Source organism: Oncorhynchus mykiss, chromosome 27 (assembly GCF_057628025.1).
Source record: "Oncorhynchus mykiss isolate SJ-2025 chromosome 27, ASM5762802v1, whole genome shotgun sequence".
Taxonomy (NCBI): Eukaryota; Metazoa; Chordata; class Actinopteri; order Salmoniformes; family Salmonidae; genus Oncorhynchus; species Oncorhynchus mykiss.
Genome location: NC_143048.1, coordinates 20,102,768 through 20,125,972, shown reverse-complemented (window position 1 = coordinate 20,125,972; position 23,205 = coordinate 20,102,768). Strand labels below are relative to the sequence as shown.

Sequence of the window (23,205 nt, the reverse complement as noted above, 5' to 3'; positions counted from 1 at the left end):
TGATGAGTGGAAAAAATCAATTTACTCAATTTTAGAATAAGGCTGTAGCCTAACCAAATGTGGATAAAGTACTTTCCGAAGGCACTATACACACACACACACACTTCATAGCAAAAAAGCTTCAGAGAACAACCCTCTGTTAGATATTGTTTTCCCCAGACACCTCAAGACAGCAGATATACAATCTCATTTGAGAAAAGAAAATGGTAGCTTTCACATGGTAACTGTAATTTAGTCTGAAGAGACTAAATGCACCGTCAGAGACGGTACCATTCAGTTAGAGTCCATTTCCTTCAAAGACGTAAAGCCTGGAACAAAGCCTGAGGGCACTAGCTAATTTCAGATCTTGCATCTCAGTTCAGATATAGTACATTTCTGTTAGCGCGGTTATTTTCTTATAAGGCATGAGGCCTGGAACAAAGCCTGAGGGCTCTAGCTGATTTCAGATCGTGTGGTGTTCTTCGGTGTACATGGACATCAAGCACTTAATGTTCTCCCATCTCCTTCAACTGAGTGCTGCCTTGTCATTGGAAGATTAAATAGCTGTGATATGGAAACTTCCTCACCATGTAAGGATGTGGGTGCACTGTGTGTTGAGTGTGTGGGAGCGAAGGTGTTTGAGAAAGTGTGGTAGTTTACCATTTGTAGTACATGTTTGAATAAGCATATATGTGTGTGTTGTCTAATCTTCATCGCTGCCAGCTGCTGACAGCCTAACACCTCGTAGGGTGTTGCTGAGGGGACAATCAGTCCCTATGCCAAGGATCTAGCTCATATATCATGTTGTCCAGAGTCAGAGGGGAAGACCAGTCGCCTCTCTTCCCAAAGCCCAACGCTGCTGACTAACACTGGGCCAGCGTTAGCGCTACGCTCTGGCAATCAGAGCTGCTATCTGATAGGGGTGAGGCTAAAGCACACACACACTGACTCGACCTGTCTGAAAACTAGCTCAATGCTAAACTAATTCAGCTCATCACCGTTAGCATCTAAAGTAAAGTCACTGTGGGGTTTCTAGATACGTTTATTGAGACCAATTCTCTCCAGTCTAACCCCAATTTTACAGAGCTTAATATGGATATGTTACTTTAACTACCAAAAACAGCATTTCTGTGCTGTGAAAATCACACTCTTTTCTTTCTGCTTTGGTCACTGGAGTCCCAACTGTTCCTCTCAAAACATTGTCGATTTTTATTTCCAACCTGGGTCTTAAAGCCCAATGCATATTAATTCACATAAATGAATCATAGCTCAACCCTCCTCGTCCCCACAGGGCATAATAACACACAAAAACTAATCAGGAGAAAAAATACGCTTCATTATCTTCTGGCTGTGTGCGTGGATGTGTCTTGTTAGGCGTGTTCAAGACAGGGAGGGAACCGGTAATGACCGTGGCTTTCTCATCCAGTGTAATTTTCTGCTTGGCTAAAACAAGAGGGAAGAGAGAGGGAGACTCGGGTGGGTGAGGGGGGGCTGGACAGGAAGAGGAGCTGGACAGGAAGAGGTGCTGCACGGCCCACAAATCCACTTAATGAAGCACCTGTGCCAGTAGCCTCCCCTCCGGCAGCAATCTGTGGGTGGGCTGCGGCAGGAAGAGAAGATGGATGAGAGGGGGAGGGAGGGATAGATGGAGAGGGATGGAAGGATAGATAAGAGGGTGGATAGATTCAGAGGAGTTTGGGCTGGGTGACCACACATGACTGGAGAGGTTGGGGATGCCCGTAACAGGATAAGATGCAGAGGCAACAGGGAGGCTGAGATGGTAGGAGGGATAGAACAAACAGGGAGGCTGAGATGATGGGAGGGAAAAGGCAACAGTGAGGCTGAGATGGTGGGAGGGAAAAGGCAACAGTGAGGCTGAGATGGTGGGAGGGAAAAGGCAACAGTGAGGCTGAGATGGGAGGGAAAAGGCAACAGTGAGGCTGAGATGATGTGAGGGATAGAACAAACAGGGAGGCTGAGATGATGGGAGGGAAAAGGCAACAGGGAGGCTGAGATGGTGGGAGGGATAGAGGCAAGAGGGAGGCTGAGATGATGGGAGGGATAGAGGCAAGAGGGAGGCTGAGATGATGGGAGGGATAGAGGCAACAGGGAGGCTGAGATGATGGGAGGGATAGAGGCAACAGGGAGGCTGAGATGGTGGGAGGGATAGAGGCAACAGGGAGGCTGAGATGGTGGGAGGGATAGAGGCAACAGGGAGGCTGAGATGGTGGGAGGGATAGAGGCAACAGAGAGGCTGAGATGGTGGAAGGGATAGAGGCAAAAGGGAGGCTGAGATGGTGGGAGGGATAGAGGCAACAGATAGGCTGAGATGGTGGAAGGGATAGAGGCAAAAGGGAGGCTGAGATGGTGGGAGGGATAGATGCATAGCCCACTTCCTCGCTCTTCAAACTTTGCTTGACCATATCAACCCACTTAGGCCTGAAAGCTGTTCTTGTCTCCATCTCTGGGCTAATGGTGTAATCTCATCTAAATGGTGTCACAGAGTGGATGTTAAGAGGTGGGGTCAGAGGCAAGGAGCTCCACACAGACCAAGGTCGCCATCTGATCTGTCAGGATCACTATGGTCTCTTTAGAGAGACTTCACCTCATGGCCATGGAGATGTCTAACGTCCAGTGTAGCTACCAGTTTAAAGACAACAAAAAAGTGCACACTAGGGAGTACAGTAGTGTGTGTGTAACGATCCCCTAAAGTCCCAACAAGGATAGTAAAACAAAAAGTATCCCTCATGGGGACATTTCCCAGGTCCCCACGAGGACAAAGACTATTTTAGACTTAGGTTAGGGGGTTAGGGAAAATAGGATTTTGAATGGAAATACATTTTAGTTGCCCACAAGAATAGTAAAACATATGCTGTGTGTGTGTGTGTGAGAGAGAGAGATAATGTCTGTCTGCATTAGGCTTACCTTATTGTGTCATCCATCAGCCGATCTGAGCTGCAAGGAGAGGGAGAGAGAATCAGAGAAGAAAGAGATGGTTAGTTTCTGTGGTGAGGCAGCAGCAGTGTGGTGATATGGGGGAGATCGAATGCCTTGAGCTCCTCCACATATCTCTGGGAGTCAGGGTGGCAACAATCGGTGCCAAGCTGGCCAGAATCCTGATCAGGTCCCTGGGCGGGATGCGCTGGGATCCACTTCCTCCCTCCATCCATCCTCAGCAGCAACCCTGCTAACAGAGCCTATAGGCTGAAATCCTTACCTTGGATTTATGTGGTGGGCCTTAATTCCAATTTCCCATTGACTTCAATGTATGAAGTTATGATTAACAAGAAAACAGAGTTGCTTTGTGCATCTTGAGTTAGGATGAGGAACTACTGAATATGTCCCAGGACACGGTTGGGGTCATAAAGCCATATGATTTGATGGGATGGTTTATGACAGCTGTTGTGTCACCTACAGTGCCTTCGGAAAGTATTTAGACCCCTTGAATTGTTCCACGTTTTTAGGTTACAGTCTCATTCTAAAATGGATTAAATCGTTTTTCCCCCTCATCAATATACAAAGTTTAGAAATGTTTGCTAATTTACAAAAAACATCACATTTACACAAGTATTCAGACCCTTTACTCTGTACTTTGTTGAAGCACCTTTGGCAGCAATTACAGTCTCGAGTCTTCTTGGGTATGACGCTACAAGCTTTGCACACTTGCATTAGAGGAGTTTCTCCCATTGTTCTCTGCAGATCCTCAAGCTCTGTCAGGTCGGATGGGGAGTGTTGCTGCACAGCTATTTTCAGGTCTTTCCAGAGATGTTCAACCGGGTTCAAATATGGGCTCTGGCTGGGTCACTCAAAGAGAATCAGAGACTCCTGTGTTGTCTTTGCTGTGTGCTTAGGGTCGTTGTCCTGTTGGAAGGTGAACCTTGACCCAAGTCTGAGGTCCTGAGTGCTCTGGAGCAGGTTTTCATCAAAGATCTCTGTACTTTGCACCCTTCACCTTGATCCTGACTAGTCTCCCAGTCTTGATTGCTGAAAAGCACCCCCACAGCATGATGCTGCCACCACCATGCTTCACCGTAGGGCTGATGCCAGGTTTCCTCCAGATGTAACGATTGGCATTCAGGCCAAAGAGTTCAATCTTGGTTTCATCAGACCAGAGAATCGTGTTTCTCAAGGTCGAAGAGTCTTTAGGTGTCTTTTGGCAAACTCCAAGCGGGCTGACATGTGCCTTTGCCGAGGAGTGGCTTCCGTCTTGCAACTAACATTAAAGCCTGATTGGTGGAGTGCTGCAGAGATGGTTGTCCTTCTGGAAAGTTATTCCATCACCACAGAGGAACTCGAGAGTGACCATCGGATTCTTGGTCACATCCCTGACCAAGGCCCTTCTACCTCGATTGTTCAGTTAGGCTGGGCGTCCAGCTCTAGGAAGAGCCTTGGTTTCAAACCTCTTCCACTTAAGAATGATGGAGGCAACTGTGTTCTTGTGGACCTTCAATGCTGCAGAAATGTTTTGGTACCCTTCCCCCAGATCTGTGCCAACACAATCCTGTCTCTGAGCTCTATGGACAATTCCTTCAACCTCATGTCTTGGTTTTTGCTCTGACATGTACTGTCAATTGTGGGACCTTATATAGACAGGTGTGTGCGCGCCTTTCCAAATCATGTCCAATCAATTTAATTTACCACGGATGGACTGCAATCAAGAAGATCAATGGAAATAGGATGCACCTGAATGTATACCTGAAATCTGACCGATGTGTCTTACGTTTTTTTCACTGTCAGTCAAAGTCAGGCTTTCACCTAGATTCACCGGGTCAGTCTCATGGAAAGAGACTAACGTTTTGTACACTCAGTGTATACCTCACTTGAATATGAACACACACAGACAAAAATAGTACTACTTCTAACTTCCTACTTCCCAAGGTGCTCCAACCTACCCTCCAAACAAATAGCCTTGCTATCATTTCTAGTCCCCTTCACTCTGACACAGTACCAATCACCTCAGAGCTCGTCTCTTCACACACAGCAAATAAATAGCCTGCTGTTTAGTTGGTGTGTCACCCCATACTGTGTCAGTGCAGTGGCAGACCTGGCCCTTCATTCATCTGCAGCCTGAAGACAAACCAGTTGATGAAAACATTAAGCCTGGAGATCAGCACTGTTAGCAATGTGCTGTTAATCGTTATAAAATGGCCCCAGATGCTGCTGACAAGGCCCCCTTCAGTCTCTCTTCCTGCCCTATAGCAATAGTCTCTTATTGCTGTGCAGAGCCGTTTTCCATATGGTATGGATCTTTTTTTAACTGGTAAATTACTACTAGCTTACCCTAGACTCATGATTTGTTAAATATTTTTTTTGCTTACTAAATGATTCCATATGTGTTATTTCATAGTGTTGTCTTCACTATTAATCTACAATGTAGAACATGGTAAAAATAAAGAAAATCCCTTGAATGAGTAGGTGTTCTAAAACTTTTGACCGGTCGTGTACATTACAGCATTATGGATGCTAACCAATTAGAACGGAGCTAATGGTGTGGAATGGTGGAGGGATGGGATGACTGTTACAGTATATGGGCACTGGGCAGCATCTTACATTAAATATTGCTGTGATGGAAATACTGAAGGCATTCTGAAGACAAGGCAATCTGCTACTCCTGTAGCTCTGTGTGGCTTTTAAAGGAACACCCCCACCTCACCCTTTTCCTGAACAGACAGAGTGTGTGTGTGTGTGTGTGTGTGTTGACAGGTTAATTAAACCAGAGGTGTTGTTGTGATGTTGATGGACCCAGGCAGTAACATCTAAGCTGGAGATAATTACTGTCTGAGTAAATCATTTGTTTGGTTTTCTAGGCCCTGGATGACTAAGGGGTAAGCTGGGCTCAGGAGATCCAGGATCCTGCTCCCCTGAGTGGGGGAGTCCCCAGAGTATACTGTCCTACCCTGGAGGGAGAGTACATTGTGAAAAGAACTCTCCTCCATCTAGTCCCACAGAGCCTAATAACGTCACAGCATGCATACTCTCCTAGTGTCACGATCCCCCCTGTGGCTCAAGTTGCTCGTCAAAAACAACGGTCTCCGCACTTTATTTCCTAATTAGAATCAATACTGATAATGTTTCAGAAAAGCAAAAACAAAGTAGCAGTCAGTTCAGTCCTCCCTTCAGGGAACAGGACACCAGGGTATAGCTAGGTCATTGGTGAACAAATCTGGAACATTTCCAAACCGCCATTGTTGGAAAAATAATGATTTTATATTGTACCAGACAGGACGTGATTGTGATAGTCAAGCCAATTTGAATCATGTCGTACACAACAGTTCTACACCTTGGTGTCTCAGCTTTGCGCACGCACACGGATACCCACGGACACACTTCATCCCCTATTCCCCCAGTGATTAATGTCCTCCGGGGGGGGGGGGGGGGGGGCAGTAGGGGACGCGGGCGCAGCCATCCTTCATTCCTGTGCCACCTGGCTTTACTGAGAGAGACAGATCTATGATTAGCAAGGTCCTCTTGTTACTAAATGGGCTGACCAGTGCCTGGCAACCACATCTTTTATGGTTAGGACTTGAGGGAACAGCATGACTCAAGGAGAGGGAGAGTGGGAGGGGGGAGAAAGGAGGGAGAGAAAGAGGTGAGGGGGGATGGGCAGCACAACTCAAAGAGAAAGGAGGAAGGGTGAGTGCAGAGCTTTGCGGTCTTTAAGTTGGTCTGGCTCGTGTCCACGGGGAAGAAATATGGAGGTTGCCAAAAATGATGAATTAAAAGAGGGCTTGATAATCAGGGTGGAGAGTGAGTGTTGACAATACAGTAGGAAGTGTGTGTAGCTGTGTTCCCAAAGGAAACAGTTGTATCTGCTTATCAAACCATTACAGGTACAACTGCATTTAGTGAGCTGGTTTAACTAAACATGGATCATTATTTTCATCAATTCAGAAAACAACATTACCATTACGATGTCTTGATCCATGTTTGTATGATGTGTTCCTGTTTAAAAACGTACCATAACATTTTTAAAAAGGGGTTGATTCTCTACCCTTCTCCTGAAGTGTGCACTTACACACTCCCGTCATGGATTTAAAAGGAATGAACTGGTGTGAGGAATATGGTGGAAACTCCTTCCAGAAATGCTCGCACCAATTCAATGCATGATTGGGAGTGAACACCTCTGGAGAAGGGTATAGAATTGGAATATGAGGAGGATAGTGGGTTACTCAGGCAAAGTCATTGGTGGAGGGACACAAAGCCAAAAGGCCATGTCCTCATACGGGACCTGAACACAGTCACACCTCAGAATACCAGATGGGTCACACACACACACTTCCTTTCCCAATAGAAACTGTTCTAACCTTGCACTATTACAATAGCCAAAGCAGCACACATGTACCTCAGACATGGCCCATGGTACTAGGTCTGGATACTGTATTAACCATATTATATACTGTATTTAACATTTGTTGGTACAGTTTTAATATTTAGTCAAGAATAGATTGATGTTGCCCCAAGAGGAGATCAAAAATGATGTTTTAAAGCTTTGAATAACAACAAATGTCTGCCTGTCACTTTGGTAAAAGCCTGAGGAATGGGGCTGGAGAAAGACTCGCATTAATAGACAGAGCTATGGATGTGAAGACTGACCAAGTTATTTAATGGATATTTTGAAGGGTTCTGATTGGGTAATAGAGTTGAACTAAGCTTATGTGGAAAAAGTTATATTCTTCAAGAATAAAGGCTGAGGTGATGACAAAATGTAAAATCAGCCGGTGATTGTCAAGCAAATAACTGTCTCACGGTAATTGACCGTTAATTAACAAACACATTGAGCATCACCTGGCTTCCACACAGTCTACAAGCCTCTGATGCAGACCTTTGGAACTTCTACATTTTAAGTGTAATAAATCCATAAGATATAGTCTATACCATTCAATAAATTCATTATTTATTTTAGACAGGTCTAAAGAAACATAATATGAAGAAAATGTAGTCTATTTCAGAAGAAAAGAATAGCATACTGAGTTTTCCTTATGTTAGGTCCTGATCTGGCTATGCTATATGGCTGTGGGCTACACTAGTTCATTTAGCAGACAAGATTATCTTAGAATTCTGTGGCGTTATTTTATAGTTAGAAGAATATGATATTTTCTCCAAAAGTTGAGGGAATGAGCACAAGTGTTGGGCGGTTAACAAAGAAATAGGCACTCCTACATGCTTAATTTAGAGTTATTAACCTCTCTGGGATATGTGGGATGCTAGCGTCCCACCTGGCAAAAAGCCAGAGCGCCATATTCAAATAAATTACTATAAAAATCAAACTTTCATGAAATCACACACGTGTAGCTTTAATTTGTATCGTACGTGTTGTGAATCCAGCCAACATGTCAGATTTTAAAAAGGCTTTTCGGCGAAAGCAAACGATGCTATTATCTGAGGATAGCACCTCTTAACAAAGAGAGAGAAGCATATTTCAACCCTGCAGGCGCGACACAAAACGCAGAAATAAAAATATAAATCATGTCTCATCTTTGACGAGCTTCTTCTGTTGGCACTCCAATATGTCCCATAAACATCACAAATGGTCCTTTTGTTCGATTAATTTAGTCGATATATATCCAAAATGTCAATTTATTTTGCGCGTTTGATCCAGGAAAACACCGGTTCCAACTTGCGCAACGTGACTACAAAATATCTCAAAAGTTACCTGTAAACTTTGCCAAAACATTTCAAACTACTTTTGTAATACAAATTTAGGTATTTTTAAAAGTAAATAATTGATCAAATTGAAGACGGGATGATCTGTGTTCAATACAGGAAAAAAACAAACTGACGCTACCTTTCTGGTCACGCGCCTCGAACAAACAGTACACTTGAAGTGACCCTCGTTTTGAACAGGGCTACTTCATTACACAAAGGAAAAACCTCAACCAATTTCTAAAGACTGGTGACATCCAGTGGAAGCGGTAGGAACTGCAAGAAGGTCCCTTAGAAATATGGATTCCCAATGAAAACCCATTGAAAAGAGAATGACCTAAAAAAAAAAAATCTGAATGGTTTATCATTGTAAGGCTGCATGATGAGACTAATGATGATTTGAAAAAAGTAGCTTGAAAAGGCATGAGCTCTGCTTAGTTTTTTTGCGCAGAATGTATACTTGGTCTCATTCACAATTTGAGAAGCACTTGATAATGCTTCAAACTTCACGGCGGCATCCTCTTTGTGAGGCCATAATGCACCCTAAAAAAATCCATGTCTTTTGCAGCTCCTCTCCCTGAGTGGTGCCTGCTCTGAAGCACTTCTCACTAACACGGCTCTCCATCAAGTGATCTGGTCTTTCTCACAGGCTACAAGTGAAGACAGAGACAATGAAGAGGATCTTGGAAGAACGGTGCACATTCCTTTGTCAGCCAACAAGATGAGTAGGCCTAACGAACAGCAAAAGCATTAGCCTATGTCAATCTACTATCCCCCATAGTACAAAAGTTGACCTATTATATTCCGTGTGAGAAATAAATATTCCAAACATAGTCTGGGATGGTTGTGGGATGCGATAGATCCCAAATGAATACAACCGCTAGCATCAAAAACTTTTTTAAAGCATTTTAGCTTAAAATGTTGATAAACTACTAAGCTATTTCTTCACAATGTAAGTGCAGCAATGCGCACAGGGCAGTAGGCTATAAATGCGAATGTTCCGTTAGCGGGAAAACACCATTATCAAAAGTGACCACAAATGTGATTATGCATTTAATGCTTTTATTATAAAGGTGCATTTTTATGGTGAAAATGATCTTCCCCAAACTTGAAACTCATGCACTGCCAGTTAGCTCTACACCCCTGGTAAAGTGGATTAATGTGCTTAAGTTATTTGGCCACTTTAGTTGTGATACAAACCTTATTAAAACATATAGGCCAATGGGGGCTAGGCTACATGAGGTGTGTGACTATGATTTTTTACATTTTTATCATAAGACCCCTTGACTTTATCCACAATTTATTATGGTACAACCTTATTCTAAAATTAGTTTTTATTTGCATCAATCTACACACAATACCCCATAATGACAACGGAAATATCACATTTACATAAGTATTCAGACCGTTTACTGAGTACTTTGTTGAAGCACCTTTGTCAGAGAATACAGCCTTGAGTTTTCTTGGGTAAGTTTGGCACACCAGCATTTGGGGAGTTTCTCTCATTCCTCTTTGCAGATCATCTCAAGCTCTGTCAGGTTGGATGGGGAGTGTTGCTGTGTTTTAGGTCTCTCCTGAGATGTTCGACCGGGTTCACATTAGAAGTCGACCGATTAATAGGAATGGCCGATTAATTGGGGCCGATTTCAAGTTTTCATAACAATCGGAAATCTGTATTTTTTTTACACCTTTATTTAATCTTTATTTAACTGGGCAAGTCAGTTTAGAACACATTTTCAATGACAGCCTAGGAACGGTGGGTTAACTGCCTCGTTCAGGGGCAGAACGACAGATTTTTACCGTGTCAACTCGGGGGATTCAATCTTGCAACCTTACAGTTAACTAGTCCAATGCAATAACAACCTGCCTCTCTCTCGTTGCACTCCACGAGGAGACTGCCTGTTACGCGAATGCAGTAATCAAGGTAAGTTGCTAGCTAGCATTAAACTTCTTATAAAAAACAATCAATCATAATCACTTGTTAACTACACATGGTTGATGATATCACTAGTTTATCTAGCGTGTCCTGCGTTGCATATAATCGATGCGATGCGTATCTTTGCTCCAATGTGTACCTAACCATAAACATCAATGCCTTTCTTAAAATCAATACACAGAAGTATATTTTTAAATCTGCATATTTTGCTAAAAGAAATCCAGGTTAGCAGACAATATTAACTAGGCGAAATTGTTTCACTTCTCTTGCATTCATTGCACGCAGAGTCAGTGTATATGCAACAGTTTGGGCCGCCTAATTTGCTAGAATTTTATGTAATTATGACTTAACATTGAAGGTTGTGCAATGTAACAGGAATATTTCTACTTATGGTAGAATAAGATAAAGTAAGTTAGATAAAATACGTCTTGTTTTCGAGATGATAGTTTCCGGATTCGACCATATTAATGACCTAAGGCTCGTATTTGTGTATTATCATGTTATAACTAAGTCTATGATTTGATAGGGCAGTCTGACTGAGCGATGGTAGGCACCAGCAGGCTCGTAACTTATTCATTCAAACAGCACTTTCATGCGTTTGCCAGCAGCTGTTTATGACTTCAAAAGCCTATCAACTCCCGAGATTAGGCTGGTGTAACCGATGTGAAATGGCTAGCTAGTTAGCAGGGTGCGCGCTAATAGCGTTTCAAACGTCACTCGCTCTGAGACTTGGAGTGGTTGTTCCCCTTGCTCTGCAAGGGCTGCGGCTTTTGTGGAGCGATGGGTAAAGCTGCTTAAAGGGGGGCTGTTGTCGTTGTGTTCCTGGTCTGAGCCCAGGCAGGAGCGAGGAGAGGGACGGAAGCTATACTGCTACACTGGCAATACTAAAGTGCCTATAAGAACATCCAATAGTCAAAGGTTAATGAAATACAAATGGTATAGAGAGAAATAGTCCTATAATTCCTATAATACCTACAACCTAAATCTTCTTACCTGGGAATATTGAAGACTCATGTTAAAAGGAACCACCAGCTTTCATATGTTCTCATGTTCTGAGCAAGGAACTTAAACGTTAGCTTTCTTACATGGCACATATTGCACTTTTGCGTTCTTCTCCAACACTTTGTTTTTGCATTATTTAAACCAAATTGAAGATGTTTCATTATTTATTTGAGGCTAAATTGATTTTATTGATGTATTATATTAAGTTCAAATAAGTGTTCATTCATTGTTGTAATTGTCATTATTACAAATAAATAAAATTAAACAGATTAATGTCAGATTAATCGGTATCGGCTATTTTTGGGTCCTCCAATAAATCGGTATTGGCTGTGTGCTTAGGGTCGTTGTTCTGTTGGAAGGTGAACCGTCACCCCAGTCTGAGTTCCTGAGCGCACTGGAGCAGGTTTTCATCAAGATTTCTCTGTACATTGCTCCATTCAACTTTGCCTGGATCCTGACAGTTTCCCAGTCCCTGCCACTGAAAAACATCCCCACAGCATGATGTTGCTTCACCATACGGATGGTGCCAGGTTTCCTCCAGACATGACATTTGGCATTCAGGCCAAAGAGTTCAATCTTGGTTTCATGAGACAAGAGCATCTTGTTTCTCATGGTCAGAGTTTTCAGGTGCCCTTTGGCAAACTCCAAGAGGGCTGTCATGTGTCTTTTACTGTGGAGTGGCTTCCGACTGGCCACTCTACCATAAAGGCCTGATTGGTGGAGTGTTGCAGAGATGGTTGTCCTTCTGGAATGTTCTCTCATCTCCACAGAGGAACTCTAGAGCTCGGTCACAGTGACCATCGGGTTCTTGGTCACATTCCTGACCAAGGCCCTTCTCCCACAATTGCTCAGTATGGCCCGGCAGCCAGCTCTAGGAAGAGTCTTGGTGGTTCCAAACGTCTTCCATTTAATAATGGAGGCCACTGTGTTCTTGGGGACCTTCAATGCTGCAGACAATTTTTGGTACCCTTCCCCAGATCTGTGCCTTGACACAATCCTGTCTTGGAGCGCTACGGCAATGCTTTTCGACCACATGGCTTGGTTTTTGCTCTGACATGCACTGTCAACTGTGGGACCTTATATAGACAGGTGTGTGCCTTTCTAAAATCATGTCCAATCAATTGAATTTACCACAAGTGGACTCCAATCAAGTTGTAGAAACATCAAGGATGATCAATGGAAACAGGATGCGCCTGAGCCCAATTTCAAGTCTCATACTTATGTAAATAAGGTATGCTTTTTATACATTTGCAAACATTTCTAAAAACCTGTTTTCACTTTGTCATTATGGGATATTGTGTGTAGATTGCTGAGAATTTAAAAAAGATTTAATCCATTTTAGAATAAGGCTGTAACGTAACAAAATGTGGAGAAGGTTAAAGGATTTGAATACTTTCTGAAGGCATTGTATAATTCACAAGTGATAAGCTAATATTGTCACCCATCAGCAGTGGTGTAAAAATACTGAAGTACTACTTGTCTTTTTTGGGGTATTTGTTCTTTACTTTTTATATATATTTGTCAACTTTTACTTCACTACATTCATGAAGAAAATAGTGTACTTTTTACTCCATACATTTTCCTTCACACCCAAAACTACTAGTAACATTTTGAATGCTTAGCAGGAAAGGAAAAATGGTCAAATTCACACACTTATCAAGAGAACATCCCTGGTCAGCACTACTGCCTCTGATCTGGAGGACTCACTAAACACAAATGCTTTGTTTGTAAATGTGTGTGTTGCAGCGTGCCCATCTCTCCGTAAAAAAAAGATAATGGTGCCATCTGGTTTGCTTAATATAAGGAATTTGGAATGATTTTTACTTTGATACTTAAGTATATTTAAAACCAAATACTTTTACTCAAATAGTATTGTACTGGGCGACTTTCACTAGAGTCATTTTCTATTAAGGTCATTATTCTATTAAACTTTTACTCAAGTATGACAATTGGGTACTTTTTCCACCACTGCCCTACTATTCTTGATTTAATCTCGTCTTTATATATACACTAAATAATAATGTGTGAAATTCATTTGGATTTAGAATGGACCATTATAATGCACCCGTCTCAAAACGGAGGAAACAAACATGTGTTCTCTACACTTAAATAGCAAATGGAGGACTCTTTCCCCGTGGTTTATTTTCATGTGGTTTATTTTCATGCCAGACAGGTAGGCTATACACCTGCTGTAAATATAAGCAATGTGCTTAATATTAGGAAAGTTGAGAATAAATATAGTAGGCCTAGCCTATAGAAAGAGGATCCCATCAGCTTTCTAAGAGGCCATCACTCTGTATTCTCACGCAATTTCACAGCCTATAGAAATGTTGCACAACATGGGCTCTCACGAAGTTTGATTAGATTTTCAATTACATTTGCATTGATGTCAGAGATTACAGGGACAATAGTGCGCCGAGTACCAGGCAGTTTGATAGGCTACTAATGACCATCAGCAGCATCAGAGCTTGGAGAAAAACGAATTACAGTGACTAAATGGTCACGTGGAATTTGACTGCCATCATGACTCGTGACCGCCGGTGTGGCGGTAATACGGTCACCGCAACAGCCCTATTCAAGAATTAATGGCTATATATCAGAAAAGTTCCCTAAATGTACAAATCGCAGACTGTAGCATTAAAAGTTGCTACGACCAAATGCTTCCAGGGTTAAAGTCAACAACATTTATAAAAAGCAGTACAGGTACTTTAACATCACTGAACACACACAGCCACAACATTTCACCCAGTCAGCAGAAAAGGTCTATTGCACAGTTAACTCCATATAAGCCGTAATGTTGATCACGTTATTTTGGGCTCATCACAGGCACATCACAGAAACATCTCAGACAGAAAACGAGATGACACAAATCAACGTGAAGAAGCTCTCTCCACCCGGTAGAATGAAGGTTGAGTTTATTTATTTTGAGTTTATTTTATTTTTACAGGGACAGTGCACATTAATCAACGTTTCAGTAAAAGTGCCGGTTTTAGCCAGCCGGCTAATTTTCAACTGCAGTCCCTGGGCAGGTTATTAAAAACAATTACAATATAGACAATAGCAGCATAGAACAAGCAAGACATAGCAACATAGGACAAGCAAGACATAGCAACATAGGACAAGCAAGACATAGCATACAGACAGAGCAACATAGGACAAGCAAGACGTAGCATACAGACAGAGCAACATAAAATAAAAAGCAGCAAGACAAAATTCATAAAAGCAACAAAGTGTTTCCACACCTCACAAGCTACAGACAACAGACAACATGGAAAGCGGCAACACACAGCTAGGGACCATGTTCACAAATCTGATTGACCTTTAGCCATGTCTTCAAGCATTTTGTGAAAGTGTGATATGTGGGGCAGTTGTGTGTCTGATGGCAGTGTATTCCAGACATGGAAAGCTCTCACAGAGAATGCAGATTTACTAAAGGTGCTTTTCCTTAGGGGAACTATACAGTCACCTCTCATGGCAGACCTTGTGGATCTGCTGCCATATGTCTGGGTTTTCTGTTTAACAAAAATATTGAGTGGAGGGGGAGCCTAAGGATCTTGAATACAAGACATGCGTCGGTGTATTGCACAAGATTTTCCCAACTCAAGAGCTCATGCTTTCTAAGGATGTGACAATGATGATGGCTATTGGGCTTCCTATCAAGCACTTCGAGAGCCTGTTTGTAGACAGACTGAATAGGTTTTAATGTTGTACAGCAAGCTTGGGCCCAACTAGTCAAGCAGTATGTTAAGTGGGGGAGTATCATAGATTTGAAGTACAATTTTGCTACCTCTGTAGTCAAACAATTTCGTATAAATCGGAAATTAGCTAGGTTGAATTTGGTTATTTGAATTACCTTTTTCACATGCTTTTTAAAAGAGAGGTTGGAATCAAGTATGATGCCAAGGTACTTAGGTAAAGGTAATGTTGACCCTGGCACTACTGGCTCCTGTGGCCTTAGTAAACCTTGCCTTTTTACTGAGCTGACATCTACAACCATGACAACACCCAACCCAGCATCATTTAAAGCGTCTACCCCATTGGCCCAATGTCCGGCGTGCAAGTGTGCTGTGACATGGCCACTGACAGCAGGCTGGACGGTACTTCTACAGGCAATGGGATCACTACAAGAGGGTTTTGCAACGCAGATGGAGAATAGTGGCTGTCAAACATCTTCCATTTCACCCTGAGGAGAAGTAGAGTGTGGACATGGAGGACTTGAGGGAAACAGAGTGTTCGCCAAGTACTACTACTCCTCTGTGGGTCCAGGATCCGACGGCTACAAATCAATTTACATTAGCAGATGTCCCAAAGTGCTTATAATGCACATCACTGAATTCACCAATGGGGGAGCATGTGACACAGGTTTCCAAAATGCTCCACTTCTGACAGAACTCTAGATAAGCCTAGTGATCTAAACTGCGCTAGAGTTAATGGGGGCGTTCTGGTATAATATTTGTGCTCTGACAAGCCCTAAATGGTGTGTATATATGGGGAGTTGATGATTACTTCCTTCCAGTTGGTGTTCACCGGCGTACCTGGAAAGATGACTACTCTCAAATCTACTAAATATACCTGCTGTCTCTCTCTAAATCACCCAAATCAAACATCATGAGCTTGGAAAGTATTTGGCTAGAGATGAAGACATATAGGATGTAAGCCATATACAGGTGCCAAAATCAACATAGTGTCTTAATAGGGCGTTGGGCCGCCACGTGCCGCCATAACAGCTTCAACACGCCTTGGCATAGATTCTAGATATTTAAAAAAATTGTAGTGCAACATGGGTAAAATTAATGAGCCAATGAAAAGGTTTCATTTAAAAAAGGTCCAATGCAGCAGCTGTAATAGAGTTCCATTCAAAATGGGCAGAAATAGCTTTTTAGCAAAAAACCTTCAAGCAAGAATTTGGCTATGACTGTCTGGGAGTGGTCTGAGTGGGGAGGGGAAAACTGAAAACTAGCTGTTACTGGCAGAGAGGTTTGGAATTCCTTATTATTGGTCTATTAACTATGGTGACAGCTGGGTGAGGATAGGGGTGAGGGGGGTAAGGGGTGAGGAGGACAGCTTGGTGAGGGTAGGGGGTGAGGAGGGTAGGGGGCGAGGAGGGTAGGGGGTGAGGAGGGTAGGGGGTGAGGAGGGTAGGGGGTGAGGAGGACAGCTTGGTGAGGGTAGGGGGTGAGGAGGGTAGGGGGTGAGGAGGGTAGGGGGTGAGGAGGGTAGGGGGTGAGGAGGGTAGGAGGTGAGGAGGGTAGGGGGTGAGGAGGACAGCTGGGTGAGGGTAGGGGGTGAGGAGGGTAGGGGGTGAGGAGGGTAGGGGGTGAGGAGGGTAGGGGGTGAGGAGGGTAGGGGGTGAGGAGGGTAGGGGGTGAGGAGGGTAGGGGGTGAGGAGGGTAGGGGGTGAGGAGGGTAGGGGGTGAGGAGGACAGCTGGGTGAGGAGGGTAGGGGGTGAGGAGGGTAGGGGGTGAGGAGGGTAGGGGGTGAGGAGGGTAGGGGGTGAGGAGGGTAGGGGGTGAGGAGGGTAGGGGGTGAGGAGGGTAGGGGGTGAGGAGGGTAGGGGGTGAGGAGGGTAGGGGGTGAGGAGGGTAGGGGGTGAGGAGGACAGCTGGGTGAGGAGGGTAGGAGGTGAGGAGGGTAGGGGGTGAGGGGTAAGGAGGGGATGAGGGGTTGACAGCCACCTGACACAGCTGTTAGAGGTTGGGTAAATGAATAAAAAAGGCAAGGTAGCAAAAGGAGGAATGGAAGGAGGAAAGAAAGGAAGACTGCTCAGCTAGTAAATCATCAGGTGCAGAAGGGGGGGACGGGGACGATGACTGTTGAAGTGCAGCGGGAGCTAATTCATGGCATTTTAATATGTGCCAATGAAACGGAGGATGGATTTTGTGTTGCTCACTCACCCTCAGGCGATATGGTTCAGTTGTAGGGGAGGAATGGTAGGACAAGGTAGGGATGTGTGTATCCTTGCGGCAGCCACAGCAAAAACTAGGGTGTTCTCCATCCTGCCTCTTAGCTCAGTGCTGTGTTTTTGCAGTCATTAAAATCAGCCATCAGAGCAAAGCTAATTCCATGTGGTATTGTGATTTATCCTCTAGAAATCTACCTTTCTAGGAGCAAAAACTTTACCGCAAGTGCAGAGATCAATGACTCAGTGAAGAACTAATGTAACGTAACAACTGCATTGTTGAAGGCATCCACACTACTGCATACTGTCACACACTGTCCACAATGCCTCCTAAATCAGAAAGAAACTACTGGGGTTAACCTTCATAACTTTTCAGATAGTACAGTAGTTTCTGTCTTCATAACCTTTCTGAGACAATGGGGGTGAGTGAGATGATTGATGCCAGATTAGAACATCAGATAGCTAATTAAACAGGGGTGATCTGCCCCAGCTCTGCTATGAGGATGTCCGTTTCATTGATGGACTAAATAAGAGATATTGGAGATCGGTTTTTATTTTTGTTTCAAAAGTAACACACGGTCTTGCTACAGCTTCTCATTGGGACTGTGTGTGTGAGAGAGATATGTCCATGCTACTGAGAACTGACACAGATGGAGGGAAGGAGGGAGAGGAGGGAGAGGAGGGAGAAGGGAGAAATGGTCTGTGAAGGAGAGAGTGAGGTTGAGGGAATAGCGTGCAAAAGTGAAAAATACTTGACATACACAAATAATGAGGAACACTACTACTAATGCCAGTACCTACAGTAAAGGGTGTGACTGGCTCCATCTCTAATCACTCCTGAGCAGTTCATAGGCAAAGAGGAGGAGCAGCTGCCGCTCCCTCTGGTTCCCCAGGGTTCTCCCCACTCATGCTGATTACATTAGCATATCTGGAGCTAGCATAACGTGCACCAGAACAGCCACAGGAAGTGCAGTGGTCTGAGAGAGCGAGAGATGAAGGATGAGGCAATATAAAAGGAAAGAAAGCTCCAGTGGGAGACATGAGTATGAGCTTGCGTGTGTGTGAGATTATAAGTGAGACAGACAGAGAGAGTGAGGGAGAGGGAGCAGACAGAAGAGGATAACAGAGCAGAGCGAGAGAATGGAGGGAGATACAGAAAGAGATAGAAGCGTGGAGGGTAAAATTGAGCGAGGGAGGGAGGGAGGAAGAGAATGGAGAAAGATGGAGAGATATGAGAGATGGGATAGGTTGACAGAGAGAGAGAGAGAGAGAGAGAGAGAGAGAGGGAGGAAGATAATGGAGAAAGATGGAGAGATGAAAGATGGGATAGGTTGACAGAGAGAGAGAGAGAGAGAAAGAGAATGGAGAAAGATGGAGAGATATGAGAGATGGGATAGGTTGACAGAGAGAGAGAGAGAGAGAGGAAGAGAATGGAGAAAAATGGAGAGATGAGATAGGTTGATGGAGAGAGAGAGAGAGGAAGAGAATGGAAAAAGATGGAGAGATGAGAGATGGGATTGGTTGACGGAGAGAGGGAGGAAGAGAATGGAGAAAGATGGAGAGATATGGGAGATGGGATAGGTTGACGGAGAGAGGGAGGAAGAGAATGGAGAAAGATGGCGAGATATGGGAGATGGGATAGGTTGACGGAGAGAGAGAACGGGAGGGGAAGAGAAACATCTGAGCCTTACGTCCGTTTAGCGTCGATACTGCAGACATTCATTCGCCAGTGGGAGAGAGAGCATCAATGACAGAAAGTGAACAAGAGAGCAGGAAGGAGAATCTCTCATTGCTAGTCTCCACTTTCATTGAAAAACTGAGTGCTGAGTCATTGGCCCGTTGGCCCCCAGCTAGGGCTGTTACGGTGACCATATTATCGCCACACAGGCATCACGAGTCATGACGGCAGTCAAATCACTGTAATTAGGCTTTTCAAATCATCATTAGAATCACATCATGCAGCCTTAGAATGTATTAAAAAAATAAATAAACACAGTATAGCCCAATGTATGTATCACAACTAAAGTTACATAATTAAGTCTAAATGAAGCATATAGGAGGACCTGTTTCTTTGTTCCACTCAACACAGAATAGCCACCATGTGCACAAAAGATCCTTTCTATTTTATTCAGCTATGTTCATACTATAAAATAATGCCAAGGAATTCTAAGCAAATCTTGTCTGTTAAATGAACTAGTGTAGGCCACAGCCATTTGGCCATTCTTTTCTTCTGAACTAGACTACATTTTCTTCATATTATGCTTCTTTAGACCTGTAAAATAAATAATGAATTTATTGTGAAGGTGTAGGCCATTTTACATGGATTTATTACACTTAAAATGTAGAAGTTCCAAAGGTCTGCATCAGTGGCTTGTAGGCTGTGTGGAGGCCAAGTTATGCTAAATGTGTTTATGTTAGAGGTCAATTACTGTTAGACCGTCAGTTATTTGCTTAAGTTATTTTCTTGATCACCGGTTGACAAAGTTTCAAGACCGCCATAGCCCTACCCCCAGCCATCTTGGCTTCTTCTGTCCCCAGCCGCTACGGACTGAGACACTGATTTAGTGTGGAAATTACCTCAACATTATCCATCCCTGAGAAGGTTACATCCCAATAGAAAAGAGGACTGGATCCTTTGCCTCTTTTCTGTCCCAAACAGCACATCACTAATAGGAACATGTTAGGTCTTCAAGCAGTACAGGATTCTGCTGGATGCTAGACTGAAATGGCCAGGGATGGATGATTAAATGGCTGGAAACAGAGAAAAGCAGAGAAAGAAAGCAGGAGAAAAGGAAAGGAGTAGAGGGAGGGAGGGAGAACAGAGTGAGAAAGCGAAAAATCTGTAAGAGAGCTGCAATCAGCAGAACCACAACCAACATCAGTTCCAGTCACTCTGGACTGATTGGTCCTGCATCATGCTCCTCCTTTCCTCTCATTGAATCATGACCTTCTCTTTACAGACGGAGAGGGAGGGGAAAGGGGAGAGAGAGAAAGCGAGAAAGGAAGAGGCTATGTAATGGAAAGAGCGCATGAGTGAGACTAAGAGCGTGCATATGTCAGCGAGAGACAAAGACCTAAACAGTACGGCACAACACACTTCCAAGGCCCCAGCCAAACCTGATTAAACAAAATGTTCTCCTTAGGGACAACAGACTATCCCTCACTCCTGCCGCCCCCATCCTCCTCCTCCCTGAGAGAGAGGGAACAAGGGAGTAACATAGCAGAGGAGAAAACATGTCACAAGAGTTCCCCTAGTCATTTTGGTACACAGGGATAAGTCCACTCTCCAACTTCACACAGCCAGTCACCTTATATCCAGATCTGATTACAACATGGATGTGTCTTAATAGTTATTACATGTGCTGTCGTCTGATTTTAACATAGTTGTATATGCTACAACCTTCAACCTGGTGTTTTCAGATCCCCTTCCAATCAATGAGTATCCATATCCAAAACTAGGCTTCTTCACCGTTCACAAATACTAATGACTTCAAATGGGACAGTGGAGAATTGTCAATAATATTTCTCACAGTGACACCAAGCAGGGGTACCAGGAAGTATTTTATGTTCTGTGTGTTTTCATATGGGGCCCATTCATTTAGTCTGTTCGTCAATGAAATATTGTGTTTGTCCTTTTGAACTTTTATCCTGCCATAACTGGCTACAATACTATTGCAGCTCTGTGGGTGTAACATTTGACAATTTAGATACTTTCTGGAAACAAAGCCCATATTATAAAGCAGGATGGGATCCACCCAAATCATTTAGGTTCCTGGATCCTTTCACAGCATTATAAGGCTGCTTTGAGACGATGACCCAAGCCCAGCTCGGTTAATCCCTACCATTGTGTCGCTGAGTTGTCATAATGCTTCAGCAAATGTACATTATCCCAGGGGCATTGGAAGACAATGTAAGTAACTTAATTTGTCCCTTTAACTGCCCTGAATGCCTCTGCTGATCCTACAGCTATTGTATGCAGTAATCATATGCCTATGAACCAGAGTTATACTGGTAGCACTGAGGCGGTATGCCCTAGTAGGAAGTCCACTGTTTGTAGTGTACCCTGCACTAACACAAATAAACAAGTTAATAAGGTTCATGAAATCAATTATTTGCTAGTATCAGATGATTCATATTCTGACAATCTCTGAAACTCACTTAGATAATACATTTGATACAGTGGTAGCAATACATGGTTATTAGACCTACAGAAAATACAGAAATTCCAAAAGGTGGAGGTGTGACCGTTTATATTCAGAACCACATTCCTGTAAAGCTTAGATAGGATCTAATTTTAAATACTGTTGAAGTAATATGGCTACAGGTTCATCTGGTTCACCTAAAGCCCATTATGGTGGGAAGTCGCAATAGACCACCAAGTGCTAACAGTCAGTATCTGTGTGAAATGCTTGATAAATGTATGTGATATTGTGGACATTTTACACATGCTTTTATTATAACTAATTTCTGTGTTCCATTCATGTGCTGCTCTAATAACCAATTTCTGTGTTCATGCAAGTGACTGATTGAACGAATCCTCACTTATCAGTACGCCCAGACCTTGTTTTGAGAACAAAAGGTCTCAGTTTTAAGGTCTCAGCTTAGAGAAAAGAAGTCTCGTGAGGTATTGGTCTGTCACATGAATGAAACAAAACAGTAATGATGATTTATGCTACATCATGCAAATATAACTTGTCTGCTGCTGGAAAAACGTACAGTTGAAGTCAGAAGTTTACATACACTTAGGTTGGAGTCATTAAAACTTGTTTTTCAACCACTCCACAAATTTCTTGTTAACAAACTATAGTTTTGGCAAGTCGGTTAGGACATCTACTTTCTGCATGACACAAGTCATTTTTCCAACAATTGTTTAGACAGATTGTTTCGCAGTATCACAATTCCAGTGGGTCAGAAGTTTACATACACTAAGTTGACTGTGCATTTAAACAGCTTGGAAAATTCCATAAATTGATGTCATGCTTTAGAAGCTTCTGATAGGCTAATTGACATAATTTGAGTCAATTGGAGGTGTACTTGTGGATGTATTTCAAGGCCGACCATCAAACTCAGTGCCTCTTTGCTTGACATCATGGGAGAATCAAAATAAATCAGCCAAGACCTCAGAAAAAAAAAATTGTAGACCTCCACAAGTCTGGTTCATCCTTGGGAGCAATTTCCAAATGCCTGAAGGTACCACGTTCATCTGTACAAACAAGTATAAACACCATGTGACTACGCTGCCATCATACCGCTCAGGAAGGAGACAAGAGTATTTAGTCAGCCACCAATTGTGCAAGTTCTCCCACTTAAAAAGATGAGGCCTGTAATTTTCATCATAGGTTCACTTCAACTGTGACAGACAAAATGAGAAAAGAAAATCCAGAAAATCACATTGTAGGATTTTTTATGAATTTATTTTCAAATTATGGTGGAAAATAAGTACTTGGTCACCTACAAACAAGCAAGATTTCTGGCTCTCACAGACCTGTAACAACTTCTTTAAGAGGCTCCTCTGTTCTCCACTCGTTACCTGTATTAATGGCACCTGTTTGAACATGTTATCAGTATAAAAGACACCTGTCCACAACCTCAAACAGTCACACTCCAAACTCCACTATGGCCAAGACCAAAGAGCTGTCAAAGGACACCAGAAACAAAATTGTAGACCTGCACCAGGCTGGGAAGACTGAATCTGCAATAGGTAAGCAGCTTGGTTTGAAGAAATCTGTGGGAGCAATTATTAGG

The 23,205-nt window shown here is 43.1% G+C and overlaps 1 protein-coding gene across 3 annotated transcripts in view; it reads right to left on the bottom strand.

Moving 5' to 3' along the window:
- Nucleotides 1–23,205, bottom strand: part of LOC110507690 (Golgi SNAP receptor complex member 1) — a 55,747-nt gene that overhangs the window by 14,770 nt on the left and 17,772 nt on the right. For all 3 annotated transcript variants that reach the window (XM_021587842.3, XM_021587843.3, XM_036965414.2), the window contains exon 7: nt 2,905–2,934. In XM_021587842.3, the coding sequence (XP_021443517.1) occupies nt 2,905–2,934 (30 nt within the window). The remainder of the gene's footprint in view (nt 1–2,904; nt 2,935–23,205) is intronic.